Source organism: Geotrypetes seraphini, chromosome 4, assembly GCF_902459505.1.
Source record: "Geotrypetes seraphini chromosome 4, aGeoSer1.1, whole genome shotgun sequence".
Taxonomy (NCBI): domain Eukaryota; kingdom Metazoa; phylum Chordata; class Amphibia; order Gymnophiona; family Dermophiidae; genus Geotrypetes; species Geotrypetes seraphini.
In genome coordinates, this window is record NC_047087.1 from 49203859 (window position 1) to 49219034 (window position 15176).

The 15176-nt window shown below is 44.5% G+C and overlaps 1 protein-coding gene across 1 annotated transcript in view; it reads right to left on the minus strand.

Annotated features, from left to right (window-relative positions):
- DNAJA2 (DnaJ heat shock protein family (Hsp40) member A2) overlaps positions 1-15176 on the minus strand; it is a 91590-nt gene that overhangs the window by 62051 nt on the left and 14363 nt on the right. The window contains exons 2-3 of the mRNA XM_033940633.1: positions 13860-13919; positions 95-318 (exon numbers count right to left, since the gene is read on the minus strand). Of these exons, the coding sequence (XP_033796524.1) occupies positions 95-318; positions 13860-13919 (284 nt within the window). The remainder of the gene's footprint in view (positions 1-94; positions 319-13859; positions 13920-15176) is intronic.

Here is a 15176-nt window from a genome sequence, read left to right on the forward strand (position 1 = left end):
AAGCTCTCTTGGCATGAGACAACAAAATGAACATTTGCATAAATCTAAATGACCAAGATCAGATGATAACAGTTACCAGAACTACAATACTCACTTAAGAGGGTGTATCATGTCTTCTCCTCTTCGTCTGCCATTACGATTCCTATTCTGACCACCCATGAAATTGAACAAGCCCCCGCCAAAAATGTGTGAGAAAATGTCATCCATTCCTCCACTTCCGCCACTGCCTTCTCGCAAGCCTTGCTCTCCATACCGGTCATATAGCTCACGTTTTTCTGGATTTGTAAGGACCTCATATGCAAAACTTATTTCTTTAAACTACAAAGTAGAAAGGTATAGAACCATATGAACAATATTAGTAGGCTGTATATTCCAATCTAAAAGCACTATCTACTAATTTATATATACACACAATATCAGTTGTTTAATCTCACATATACAATTGAAAAGAACTTAGTAGCAACTAACTCATTCTAAACCCAATATTTAAAACTGAAAACTACTCTCTAATGTTTTACCCTTTTTCATTATTAAAAAAGATTTTTTTCGTAAACACATAATCCCACAATTCTTAATGTATTGTATAACGTGTCATCTATGGAAAAAATGAAAAAAGTGTCAGCTTAGGAAATTCTTCTCAGAATGCCTAATTTTGATGTTTGAAAAATCATATATTCACCTCTTCTTGTCCAGCAAGGGTACCTGAGTTGCTTGTACATGCTGTTGTGGGGGGGGGAGGGGGAGGAAAAAAAAACAACAACAAACACTAGGGAGAATTTTCTTAGTATTTACTTTTACAATTGGTCCTAATTGCAGGCACCAAAAAGGAGAAAGTCCCCTAAGAAAAAATAGAAAACAGAAGTAGGGGAAGACCCAACAAAAAAAGTGATAAAAGGAGAAGACCCAACAAAAAAAGTGATAAAAGGAAACCTTGGTGTCAAGGAATGTTAAATGATAATAAGTTTATTGTAACAAATAAACTTACTGCTAACAGGTGTTATCTAGGGACAGCAGGCAGATATTCTCACAGATGGGCAACATCATCGATGAAGTCCGGTACAGACAGTACAAAAGTGCACTGTCACTTTAACTTTCTAGAAGTTTCAAGACTGCCTTTACCATGCACACACGAGTGCTTTCCTGCCCAATGTTGGCTCACAGGATCATCAGTTCAGAAAACAAGCTAAGAAGCCAACTAGGGGAGGTGAGAGGGTTGTGAGAATATCTGCCTGCTGTCCCTGGATAACACCTGTTACAGGTAAATAACTGTGCTTTATCCCAGGACAAGCAGGCAGCATATTCTCACAGATGGTACTCCCTAGCTATTATGAATGGGATGGAGCTGTTTGGCCAAACCGACTATCCTGTCTGGAATTGGTCTCCAGACAGAAATAGGATGTGAAAATATGGAGTAGGGACTTGGAATCTACTTCATAAATGGAGAAGAAATGAAGTCTAAGGCTGCCAACGCTGTTATTTCAGGCACTGGAGCACTACAGCCCAGCATGAGCAAGGCAGTATGATATGCCATCTGTCGACTATGGAGAGATCGACTTCTTGATAATCAAAGCTCCTAGTCTGCAGGGAGTAAAGGACAGTAACAGACGAGTTGTAGTTTGGAAAGTAATAGTTCATTGGAGGGAGCAAACCAAGGCAGTAAGTGAAGTACAAGTCTAGTAAGTGAAATACATTTCTCCCAGGGAGACAATGTGGTCTGTAGAAGAAGTCTGGCACTTCTATAGAGTGGTTGAGATGAACACTGGAGACTAACTCTAGTAGGAAGATGGGATGAGTGAGAAGAACAACTATATTGAGAAAATGTATTAGAGATTGGAATCCACTGAATCAGTGCAGGGGTTTAAGTAATGTGCTGCAGAGATGAAGGAAGATGACTACTGTCTCTAAGTTATTGTAGATTAGTAGGCAGAAGGGAACTTTCACTCAGAGACCAGACAATTGAAAGGTTTGAAGAGGAATGAGATCCCCAACATTGAATTGAAGAAGTAAAGGTAATGAGGGTGCCTCAGTTACTGTGGATCCATGAGATTCATGGTGCTTGATCCTGCTGAAACGTGAATAAGGAGTTCTATATTACAGGGAGGCAAGGGAACGCATGTAGGAACTGGGTTATCCAGGCTGGAACAAATTCAGTGAAATCTAAATGATGAAGAGAGTGCAGACTGGAACAGAAATGCGAAAGGTTGCAATTGTTGGTAGAGAGGAAGAAACAATTGTGGAGATCCCAAAGTTAAGTAGATTTGACGGAATGGAGATGAAGGAAAACACCCCTCATGAGGCTGAAGAAATCTGGTGAAAATGACTGTTAGAATACTCCATTGCTCTGCTAGCTTCGAAGAAGAGACTTGCATCACCTCTTGACAAGAGGAGAAGGGACTGCACACCCTTGAATGATTATGTAGCAGATGGCTAGTAGAAGCAGAAGGAGCAAGAATACTCTGGGTGCTGATGCTAAAGTAAACAGTAGTACCCTGTACTGAAGATATGTTCTTGTTTGAAAGTAGAGATACTTCCTGACAAAGGGGATATGCGTGTAGTGTGATTCATACAGCAATGCCAGTTGTTCCTCTAATAAGAAATATTGAGTGCCTAGGGACAGTATGTAACTGTTCTTAGACTAATAACTTGTTAAGGGCTTGGAGGTTGAGGAACAGCTACATTCCTCCAGTCTTCTCTGGTATGAGGAAATATTTGGAGTAGAACCCCTGGCCCTCTGTTGAGGAGGTATTGGTCAATGGAAATCAGTTGCAGAAGGTTCGAGAGTTCTTGTTGAAGGGAGGTCTGTTGGGAGGCCTGTGTGGAGGTATTTTGTGACGATGAAACATAGCTTTCGTTTAAGACCTGCAAAGCCCAGTTGTTGTTGATTAGGGTCCAAGGATGTTGATAGTGAGTCAGACAACCCTAAATGGGATGGGGAGAAGGGAGTAATAAAATCATTGGTAGTTCAATGACCAATTGGATTGCTGGAGGTGACAATGCTTTTGTCAACCAGACTTTCAAGTAGGAGGACAGATTAACTCTAAGAATAGAGCGGTGCAGGCACAATAATTTGGATGCCGATTCTAGGTCAAAAAGTAGCTCTCTATACATAGGGTGAGTTGGCCTATTGAGAAATCACAGGTATTGATTATAGCTTTCATGAGACTTCGAGAACACTACTACTGGTTGTGCTCCTGGAGGGGTATGTTTGTTTATTTATTATTTTTCAATAAGTATATGTGAAGAGAATGGAGGTCAAGGATTAGCAGATTACTTCCTACTTGGTTCAATATGAGAATGGAAACCCTAAATATTGCTGATGTCAGAAATTGATAGAGCGCTCTCCTTGATTGAATGGAGTTCTGGTAAAGGTAGAGAATATTCTTAGTTCACCCCAGTCAAGCTGATCAGTGTTAGTGGTATAGGGTGAGTGAACTGCCAATGGATGTGAGTGAAGGTTGTAGGGCATTAATTAGATGTTGTAGGGTGCACCAAGAAGTTGAGTGAACTTTTATTAAGTATAAGTTTGAGATGTTTGAGAGCGTTGGCTTCTAGGGCGCTTTGAAGGCAGAGTTGGGGAAGACATTGATGGCATAGTGTAGCGTCTTTTAAATGATGTAGTCAACTGTTTAGGATAATTAAACTTGGAGGCTGAGGGAGAGGTCATATCTTGCCTGGTTATCTGCTGCAAATTTTTTTAATGTGATTACCGAAAAGTTCAAGGGGAAGGGGAATTAGGAAGAAGGTCCTGAAGAACGAGTTCTGAGCCTGATTCATAAAGCCACACTTGTCATCTCATTGCAGTGGACAAGGCAGATGCTCTGGAAGTTACATCAAAAGCATCAAAGATTGATCTTCACATGATCATCATACATTTTTGTTTATGTGGTTTACAAAAGAGATGGGCTGACCATTGTCAGAGAGCTAAAATAGATATAACATTGGCATCAACAAGTTAAGAATAGTCTCATATCAATATGCTGCTTTGGAGGGATTACAAGAATTTTGAAAACAGATGGGTTTTTAATAGCTTTCTAAAATGCATATATGGAAGTTGATATTCTAACCATTTGGCCCAATTTAGGATCCCTGGAAGCAGCTTGGTATGATAAGAATCTGCCCATGAATCTTTTCTGAGTACCGCCTTTGTCTGAAGGGAAGATAAAAAATGATTGGGAACGTGTGGCCTCCTGGTCTCAAGGAGATCTACAGGAATACATTGTTCAAAATGAAACAGGTGTTGAACTAAGTGCTTAAAACACTATAGAATGTCATATAGAAAGCATAGTTAAGGATGTGGCTTAGAAAACATAGTTAAGGATGTGGCTTAGTAAGCATCATATTTTGACATAGCTTATGACCAAACTTATCCAAAGTATGACTTCCTGTACTTGGAGGTGCAATAGCTTATGATCTGGAGCTGGACGATCGCCTCAAAACAGATTCAAACCAGAAGAAATTGATGTTGCAATTTGGCCTATTAAAGCTAAGGCATGATTGCACCCTGTAAAGGGAATCCAATTTAGATGGAACCATTGGTATATGCAGGGGCATCTCCTTATGGAGGTCATGGATTGGGAGTTTAAACACTCCCTTGGGAGTTGCTCAAAGACAAGTGCATCAAAAAGTGCAGCTCTTGGTTCTGGTTCAGATTCCATATGCACAGAAAGAGCTTGATCCATTTGCCTTATCAACATGGTGACTTATGTCTAGGTGAATGAGCAGATGTGTCCAACAAAAGTCCATAAGTCTCCAGTACAGAATATTGTGAATCAGAGAAATTCTGAAGGGATAGATTGGAGTCCTTCTGTTGTAAAACTGGAGATGTAAAAACTGTTCCTCCAGAAGGTGCAGTGTGGTGGCTAGTGCCTATGATAGCATTGGGATGGACTCCTAAGTCTCTTTCAGTGTCGGTCCGATGTCAATGAGCAGGAAGTGCTCTGATGATGGGACCTGGATTTGCGTCAAGGAGACAACTTAGATGGAGTAACATGAAGCCTCAGTCTCATGCTCAGTCTGTGCAGCAGTTGGCCTCGAAGCATCGCTGTTAGCTCTTGTTGAAGCAGTTCTTGAAGTTGATCCCAATTGGTAAGATACGGTACCAATGGTACAGGGTGTCGAGGTGTTGGCGACTTCAATGTCGAGGCACACCTCAGAGGTGAAACTTCCTGTAATGATGGAGCAAGACTGCTGTCGATGCCATTCAGCATGCATCTTATTCAATGCTACAGATGCTGGCGTCGTTTGGCAAGGTGAGGCATGGAAAGCCTTCTAAACTTATTTATTTAATGGAATCGATACCAGGGCAGCTAGCACTGAATGATGTGGCAATTGTGGTACTGACTTCAAAGTGGTGTCGACATTGGGTGTTGAGGACATCTGTGATGAATCTTGAGGTCCAAAAAGTTTCTCCTGTTGCAGACGTTGAGTCTTCAAAGAACGTTTTTGTAACTTTGAACAACATTGACAAGAGTACTGACAAGAGTGCGGATCAGTGACTGATATGACCCTGTTGCACAGAGAACATCTCTTGAAGTTGGCAGAAGGCTTCGATATCGAAGGAAAAACTGCCGATGTGAGATTGAAGGAATCAATTTTTCTTCCGAAGGTTGAGTAAATTTGTGATTGAAAGAGAGTCGATGCTGCTGGCTGGAAAACCTGCTGAAGGCCCAAAAACAAAAAAGTAAAAAATTTCAAGCAAAACTCAAGAGAAAATAAAGTAATATCAAAGAAAAGGAAATTAATTTAAAAAATCAATACAGGAAGGCAAAAAAAGTAGCACAACTGGAGAGACTCTAATGACACACACCTTCTTAACTCCGCAGAAAACTAAGAACTATTTATTTATTTATTCATAAATTCATTTATTTAGCCCGTCCTCCCAAAGGAGCCCAGAATGGGTTACAAGAGTACATTCACAGTATAAATAAGACAAACTTTGGTGGGAAAAACAAACTGGGCACCTTTTACTAAGGTGTGCTAGTGTTTTTAGTGCACGCACAAAATTAGCGCGTGCTAGCTGAAAAATTACCGCCTGCTTAAAAGGAGGTGGTAGCGGCTAGCGCGAGCGCACTAAAATTGCTAGCACACCTTTGTAAAAGGAGCCCTTTGTGTACATAGAGGTATAAATTTCAGCTTTTACAGTATGGTCATAAAATATAGATCTGGAAATATAGACAGTGGACATAGAATTGCAGCATTTTCCGAACAGACATAGCCTATGGTGGTTTAGATTATATCATTTTCTGTATGGACATAGCCTAACATAAGGTAAAATAGCTTTGTACGTTTGTGTGTCATTGAAGTATGGTGGGTTTTTGGTCCGGCAGTCCGACATAAGGGTCAGTCAGGGATGCAGATGGTCCCATGAGCCAACATCGGGCAGGAAGGCACTTGCGCATGCATGGTATGGGCAGTCTTGAAACCTCTAGGAAGTTAGTGACAGTACACTTTTGCACTGTCTGTACCGGGTTCCGTGGATGATATCACTCATCTGTAAGAATATGCTGCCTGCTTGTCATGGGATAATAAAATCTAGACTAGATCTATAAGTCTACATATAACAAATCCCCAATGATAGTGTCTGGATTCCAATATTTCCTTTTTTCACTTTTTGTTGGTTCTCTCTTGTTTTCCCTTCTGTTTGCAGAACATCAGCATTCTTCCATTCCTTCTAGATCGAAAACAAATATGACTGAACAGATTGTCTCTTAAGCAGAATCTCCTGATTTAAGAGGATGTCCAGTTACTTTTTATTTTACCTTATACGCCTATTGTACATACACTTACAAGGGGGCCACTGAAATGCTCTCAGCCAATCAAGGCGAGAATGATGTGGAGCCATGAAACATAAGTTATTTCACTCTTTTCTTGACACTTTTCCTTTCAATGACATGAAATGAAACGAAAAGTGTCAAGGAAAGAGTGGAATAATTTGTAAGTTTCATGGCTTCACATCATTCTCTTCTTGCTTGGATTGAGAACTTTTCAGTAGCCCCTAGTACTTATTTTCTCTAATAATTACCCAAGCTATTATTAGAAACAATGTGTTTTAGGAAGTCTACTGTTTGCTATTAATGCATACATTTCTCTCTTCCACCCTGCTCCCCTGCAGTAACCAGAATTGCTTTTCTCTACTCTCTGACTTCCCCACTCCACGATAATCAAAAGAGCGACTAAAATGGTTAAGGGGCTGGAGGAGTTGCCATACAGTGAGAGATTAGAGAAACTGTGCCTCTTCTCCCTTGAAAAGAGGAGACAGAGGGGACATTATCGAAACATTCAAGATACTAACGGGAATAGACTTAGTAGTTAAAGACAGGTTGTTCACTCTCTCCAAGGTAGGGAGAACGAGAGGGCACTCTCTAAAGTTAAAAGGGGATAGATTCCATACAAACGTAAGAAAGTTCTTCTTCACCCAGAGAGTGGTGGATAACTGGAATGCTCTTTCGGAGGCTGTTATAGGGGAAAATACCCTCCAGGGATTCAAGACAAAGTTAGACAAGTTCCCGCTGAACAGGAACATACACAGGTAGGCTGGTCTCATTTAGGGCACTGGTCTTTGACCTAGGGGCCGCCGTGGCAGTGGACTTCTGGGCACGATGGACCACTGGTCTGACCCAGCAGCAGCAATTCTTATGTTCTCTCCATACCTTTCCTCATGGTAATGACGCTTGGCCATTGCAAGACCTTGAGTATCTGTGCATTCTCCAGGACCTGCACCGACCCAGTGCCATAACCATGAGAAAAGGTAAGTAGCAGGATCTGGTCATTATGATGGATGGAGGGTGGATGGTACAGGAGAGCAATGCTGGTTACTATGAATTCTGGGGGTGAGCTATTATTGAAGGAATCTAAATTTGGCTTTTAAGATGAAATGCCCACTTCTCCCTCCATATTCGCGGAATTTAGGGGCAGACCCAGCCTGCAAATATGGAAAAATTGCGAATAACTTTTATGGCCCTCTCTGACCCACCCCCGCCTCCCTCCCGGACCTTTCCACAAGTTACTGGTGGTCTAGCGGTGAATCGGGGCAGGAGCGATCTGCAGGGCCGTAAATAAAAATGGTTGCTGTGAGTTCCTGTGGTTTCACGAGACTACAGCGGGAACTCATGGCAGCCATTTCTGTCGACGGCTCTGCATGGGGCAGGAGCATAGGAAGATGCTCCTGCCCCGCTTCACCACTAGGCCACCAGGTATGGCATGGAGAGGTCCAGGAGGCTGGGTGAGTCAGAGTTTAGAAACTCGTAAATAACTGAAGTTGCCAAGTCCTAAACCTGCAAATATGGAGAAAGAAGTGAACATGGTTTTTCAATGCTGAAAATGAAGGGTGGGCCATTATTAGATGTGGGCTATTAGAGAGAATACGGTATTTGCTTTGTAGTGGGATAGTAGCTTTAAGATAAATCAAAGACTAATAATTTTTAACCACAATTAGATGTATGCAGTGCTGTATAGTGGTGATAAGTATTTAGGTACAATATGTCCATGTCACAAGAGCTTACAATCTAAGTGGATAAGTTTGGCAGTGGGAGATAAAAGGGACTCTCACAAGGTCATGGATTTGATATACTGTCTTTCTATGGTACAACCAAAGTGATTTACATACATATATTGTATACAGGTATTTTTCTCTGTCTCTAGTGAGCACACAATCTAGGTTTTTGTACCTGGGGCAATGGAGAGTTAATGTACCATTATGTCATGCTAAACACGCACATTTTCCTTTTTTCCCCATCTACTCTCCACTGTCCCTCTCCCCACTGATCACAATCATGAGCTTACTACAGTAGGAGTCCAGCTGATGTAATGGCAGTAGAAGCATAGGTATGTGAAGATAGAGAAGAACAGGTACAGAGGAGAAGGCAGTGCAGAGCCTGGGAGAGAAATGTATACCAACAACTCTACACTAGAGAGCTGCACGGGAACAGGGACGACGGGAATCCCGCGGGACCCGCGGGTTCCCCCTTTGGGTCACGGGGATCCCTTGGGGACGCCCCTAGGGTCGCGGGGATCCCGTGGGGACGCCCCCTAGGGTCGCGGGGATCCCGTGGGGACGCCCCCTAGGGTCGCGGGGTTCCTGCGGGGCTGGATGTACTCAGTCGCGTGGCTCTTCTCTCTACCTTCTCTGCTTGCAGCACAGAGCCGAACGGAAGTCTTCCCAACGTCAGCGCTGACGTCGGAGGGGAGGGAGGGCTTAAAGCTTAAAGCCCTCCCTCCCTCCGACGTCAGCGCTGACGTCGGGAAGACTTCCGTTCGGCTCTGTGCTGCAAGCAGAGAAGGTAGAGAGAAGAGCCGCGCGACTGAGTCGGGAAGACTTCCGTTTGGCTCTCTGCTGCAGGCAGTGCAGGTAAGGAGGAGAGTAGCCTCGCGGTTCAAGTGGCTACCAAGGGACGGGGCGGTCCGCCCCGCCACACCCCGCCCCGGTTGCAGCACAGCCGGCCAGGTCCCCTTACTTTTGTGGCACTTCCCCGACTGACCGACAACAGCCCCGGTCCGACAATCCTCCCTGCCCTGTAGCCGCGAATCTAAATTATCTTCTTACAGCAGCTGTAATAAGGTAATTTAGATTCGCAGTTAAGGGCAGGGAGGTTTGTCGGACCGGGGCTGTTGTCAGTCGGTCGGGGAAGTGCCACAAAAGTAAGGGGACCTGGCCGGCTGTGCTGCACCCGGGGCGGTAGAGAAGGAGGGGGGGAGAAGGACGCTGAAAGCACCTGAAGACAGAGGAGGGAGAAGGACGCTGAAAGCACATGGGGGAATACAAAGGGGTGGAGAAGGACGCTGAAAGGCCATGGGAAGGGCGGGAGGAGGGGGGAAGGACTCTGAAAGCACTTGTGGAAGACAGAGGGGGAAGAAGGATGCTGAAAGCACATGGGGAAGACAAAGGGGTGGAGAAGGATGCTGAAAGGACATGGGGAAGATAAAGGGGTGGAGAAGGATGCTGAAAGGCCATGGGAAGGGCGGGGGGGAAAGGACTCTGAAAGCACTTGTGGAAGACAGAGGGGGGAGAAGGATGCTGAAAGCACATGGGGAAGACAAAGGGGTGGAGAAGGACGCTGAAAGGACATGGGGAAGACCGGGGGGGGGGGGGGTGGAGAAGGACGCTGAAAGGCCATGGGGAAGACAGAGAGGGAGAAGGACGCTGAAAGGACATGGGGAAGCAGAGGGGGGAGAAGGACACTGAAAGCACATGTGGAAGACAGAGGGGGGAGAAGGACGCTGACAGGACATGGGGAAGATGGGGGGAGAATGACGCTGAAAGGAAATGGGGAAGAGAGAGTAGGGAGAAGACGCTGGCAGGGAAGAAGACAGATGCCAGACTATGGGGGGAGCAGAGAGAAGAAGATGGGTGCCAGACCAATTTGGAAGGGGGGAAGAAAGGGAGAGGCACAGTAACAGAGCAAATGGAAGATGCAGAAGGAAGAGAGACAGTGGATGGAAGGAATTGAATGAGAACATGAGGAAAGCAGAAACCAGTCAACAAAGGTAGGAAAAGAATTATATTTCTTTTTTTTTATTTTGCTTCAGGATAAAGTAGTATATTAGTTGTGTTGATAAAAATTTATAAACATTAGAGGCTCTGGTAGAAACCCATTTGCAAAGTATGTATTCTTCCCAATTAATATTTTCAAATTAATAAAGTCTTTTTGCTTATTTGTAAATGGTTTCTACCAGAGCCTTTAATTCAGTAGCATAATTAAATGAAATAACTATTTCTGAAGTTTATATGGACGGGCGGGGACGGAGGGGATTCCTCGCGGGGGCGGGTGGGGACGGAGGGGATTCCTTGCGGGGACGGGTGGGACTTTGGCGGGGACGGGTGGGATTTCTGTCCCCACGCAACTCTCTACTCTACACATATTTACCCAAACCCACGCTGTATGTCACCTCTTCTCAACTTGAACGAGCCTATACTTTAGTCAATTTTTGTTTATGCTGAAGTGAAAAGCAATTTGTCACTGGTGGTATTTTTCAAGTGATACAGCCTGGGTATTCCATAAGAACATAAGAGTTGCTAAACTGGGACAGACTGAAAGTCCATCAAGCCCAGTATCCTGTTTCAACAATGGCCAATCTAGGTCACAAATGATAAGATCCCAAAAGAGTAAAAGATTTTATACTGCTTATCCTAGAAATAAGCAGTGCATTGTACCAAGTCCATCTTAATAATGGTATGAACTTTTCTTTTAGGAAATTAGCTTAGCAGGGCTTATAAAAAAAGGTTTGAATAAGTACAGTGGTACCTTGGATTACGAGCATAATCCATTCCAGGAGCATGCTCGTAATCCAAAATGCTCGTTTATCAAAGCGAGTTTCCCCATAGGAAATAATGGAAACTCGCTTTGATAGGTTCCCCCCCCCCCACGAGAACCGGCATTGCTCCCCCCGAAGGCCCCCCTCCCGCAATTGGGCACCCCCCCGCCGCTTCTTACCGTCATCTGGGCACCAGCATGTCCTGTGCTTGGTGCCAGTGCCAGAAGATCGGCCTCCTCTTCTGCTGGGGCCTTGAGCATCTGAATGTGAACTCGCATGCCTTGAGCATGCGCAGATGCTCATGGCCCAGCAGAAGAGGAGGCCGATCTTCGGGCACTGCCACCAAGCACAGGACATGCCGGTGCCCAGATGACAGTAAGAAGCGGCTGGGGGGTGCCCAATCGTGTCAGGGGGGTGTCGGATCGCGGGGGGAAGGGTGCCGGATCGCGGGTGCCCGATCGCTCGGTTTCGCAAATGTTTTGCTCGTCTTGCAAAACACTCGCAAACCGGTGCACTCGTAAACCGAGGTACCACTGTACTTTCACCACATTCTCTGGTAACAAATTCCAGAGTTTAATTACATTTCTCTGTTTTGTTTTAAATTTACTACTTAGTAGCTTCATTGCATGTCCCCTAGTCCTAGTATTTTTGGAAACAGTAAACAAGAGATTCACATTTACCAATTCCATTCCACTCAGTATTTTACAGACTTCTTAACATATCTCCCTTGACTTCCAACTTCTACTTGTTTACTCCTTGTTCCTGGTCACCCATGTGAAAAAATTAATACATACAAGGATATACAAAATAGATAGACAAATAGACATAGCCTCACAGGCACTTTTGCTTCTTCTGAAATGTACTTTAAAAAGAGGAAGGAGGAGGAGGAAAAGGTTTTAAAGAAAAAGATTGACACCAGCTTCCACTGTGATTAATAGCTGTATTCAAAAGAACATTTCTATAAACGGCATCCCGATTGTAGGCGGCGGTAGGCATCCTATTGTTGCCTAAGCAGCCAATCGGGACGCACGTTTTCTAACAACCCGAGGCAGGCTGCCTACATTGTAGATGTCTGTCGGGGGTTCAGGGAGATGCCTAGAGATGCTTAAACTCACCCAAGGCTGGGCATGATTTTGCCCGTAAGTGGCTTTAGGCGAGTTTAAGCTAGAGGTCTGCAAGGGAACAGGGATCGCAGGAATCCCGCAGGAACCCCCCCCTAACCCTTGGGATTCCCACGGGGACCCCCCTCTAGCCAACGGGACTCCCACGGGGATGGAAGGCTTTGGAAGCAGGGTTTGTCCATATAATATAATGGATATGTCAGCCTTAGTAAAAGAGGGGGTTTATAAGTTAATTACCTGAACAGAAAACAAAAAAAGGGTTCCACCAAAGAGATTCCACAAGGAAAACAGCAGCGCAAACACAAAAGAAACTGGAATTGATGATCCTGTCAGAAATAATTGCTGCTTTTTATGGGGACAGGTGGGGATGGAAGGAATTCCTTGCAGGGATGGGTGGGGACGGAGAGGATCCTGGCGGGGACAGGCGGGGATGGGTGGGATTTCTGTCCCTGTGCAACTCTCTAGTTTAAGCAAATTCTATAAACGGCATCCCAACTGTAGGCAGCAGTAGGCGTCCTACTGCTGCCTAAGCAGCCAATTGGGACTCACGTTTTCTAAAAAAACAACAAAAAACAAACCCCAACCTGAGGCAGGCCGCCTACACTGTAAATGTCTGCCAGGGGTGCAGGAAGTCACTTTGGGACGCTTAAGCTTGGCCAAGGCTGGGCATGGTTTCCCCCGGAAGTGGCCTTAGGCGAGCTTAAACAGCTCTAGACATCTCCCATGGGCCGCAATAGGCACCTGAAATGTAGATGCGAGCTGAAATAGACGCAGCCGCTAAACTGATTGCGGAAAGGAATCTCCCTACCGCGATTAGCTGAGCGGCCACAGCAGGGAACCGCCGGACCTTACCACAAGTCAGCCAGCAGGAGGGATGCCCACTCCCACCTGCTGACCCCCCCACTCCATCTGGCTGGCAGGTCCACCTCTTCAGAATGTCAGGCCTTCCCCTTCCCGGTATATCCTGGGACGCACTGGTGAGGGTCCTAAGGCCCCGAATGGCCCAGGCGCCTAAGGCCCCTCCCAAAGGTACCTGGGCCAACCAGAGACTTAGGCCTTCTTCCCAGTGCATTCTGGATTGTACTGGGAGTGATCTAAGACTCCAATTGGCCAGATCCCAAATGACATAATATTATGTATAGGACACCCATATGTGATTCTCAAAAGCCAATTAGGCAGCTGCTGAGACCGAGCATCATATACAGAATCAGGCCCAAAATGTTTCAGTTAAAAAGGCCAACTGTTACTACTAAGTGTTACCCAGCTGCCCAGTAAAGCTTAAAAGCAGAAAAACTAAAAATCACAATTGTAGCTCCCATCCATAATTCATTTATTAGGAAGAGAATTTTTATCACGGCTGTTTATCATATTAGAATCCCTAAAATAACAGTCATTTTCAATTCACTTCTATTACAAAAGTCTTTCAGACTTTTTACAAGTGGCACTTTATGCTGAACTGCATTGAAATTAAAAAGCAGAAAATCTTACCTTGTCCCCTGCGTTTGGATTCTTATCAGGATGGTATTCCTTGGCTAATTTTCTGTATGCCTATTAAGAAAAAAAAAAAAAAAAAAAGCAGCTAAATTTTGGAAACAAACTTCTGTAACTTAAACTCATCATCAGCCTGTGCAGCACTCCAGTCCTCCAAATTAACAGATGCCGCATGCTTTTTTTTTTTTTTTTTGAACATTACTGGTAGTCTTCCTTAAAAGTAGGGACCATCATTTTCAGTATCTATAATATAGTTTCTTTCCTTGGAATTTCAATATTTCAAGAAAAAAAATGGAGAAACTCAGCAGAAAGAGATGACTATTTTTCCAGACAAATACTGGAGTTTACTCCTTTGTATCAAAACTTACACTGGCTCCCTATAGAACAGTGGTCTCAAACTCATGGTCCGGGGGCTACATGCGGCCCGCCAGGTTCTATTTTGAGGCCCTCGGTATATCTATCATAATCACAAAAGTAAAATAAAACAGTTTCTTGATCATATATCTCTTTAGCTATAAATTACAATATTATTATTATTAAGACTTAGCAAAAAGGAAAGATTTATAAATTATACAGTTTTACCTCATGCAAAATTGTAATTTCTTTAATAAGATATTACCGTATTTTTCGCTCCATAAGACGCACCCTAGATTTACAGGAGGAAAACAAGAAAAAAAAAAATATTCTGAACCAAATTCTCCCTGCCAGGCTCTGCACCCTGTCCCCTCTGGTGGTTTAGTGGTAGGCTGGGACAGGGCAAAGGGCAGGGAGGCAGGCAGGGCCCCCCACTCCGAGACAGGCAAGCAGGCAGGGACCCACCCCCACCCGGTACATTTTTTAAATTGCTGCTGTCCTTCCCTCCGGCTGACTCCTCCAGCAGCATCAGAGCGGCGACAAGGCAGGCACGAGCTTTTCGCACTCCTGCCTGATCCTGCCCCGATCTGTGAATGGCTGCCGTCAGTTCTCGTAAGTCCCGGACGAGAAGTTCCGCAAGATAGTCAGACTGTGGACTTTTCCTCCAGGAAACTGTCCAAACCTTTCTTAAAACCAGCCATGCTATCCACTATCCAGATGTTTTTAAGTCTTAACCTCCACTCGCTTGTGAAGCAGCCATGCCTGAGAAACTCTCTGACCCCTTCCTTACTTCTCTGATTAGTTTGTAAGCTATTCTGAGCAGGGAGAGTCTATTGAAGGTTAAGTGTACAGCACTGCGTATGTCCGACAGCCATAGAAGGGATTTAGTAGTGGTGATTAGCCTCTTACCCGCAGGCAGCAGAGCAGACTCGGCCGGCTGACTCACGAGGATGAAGGGGA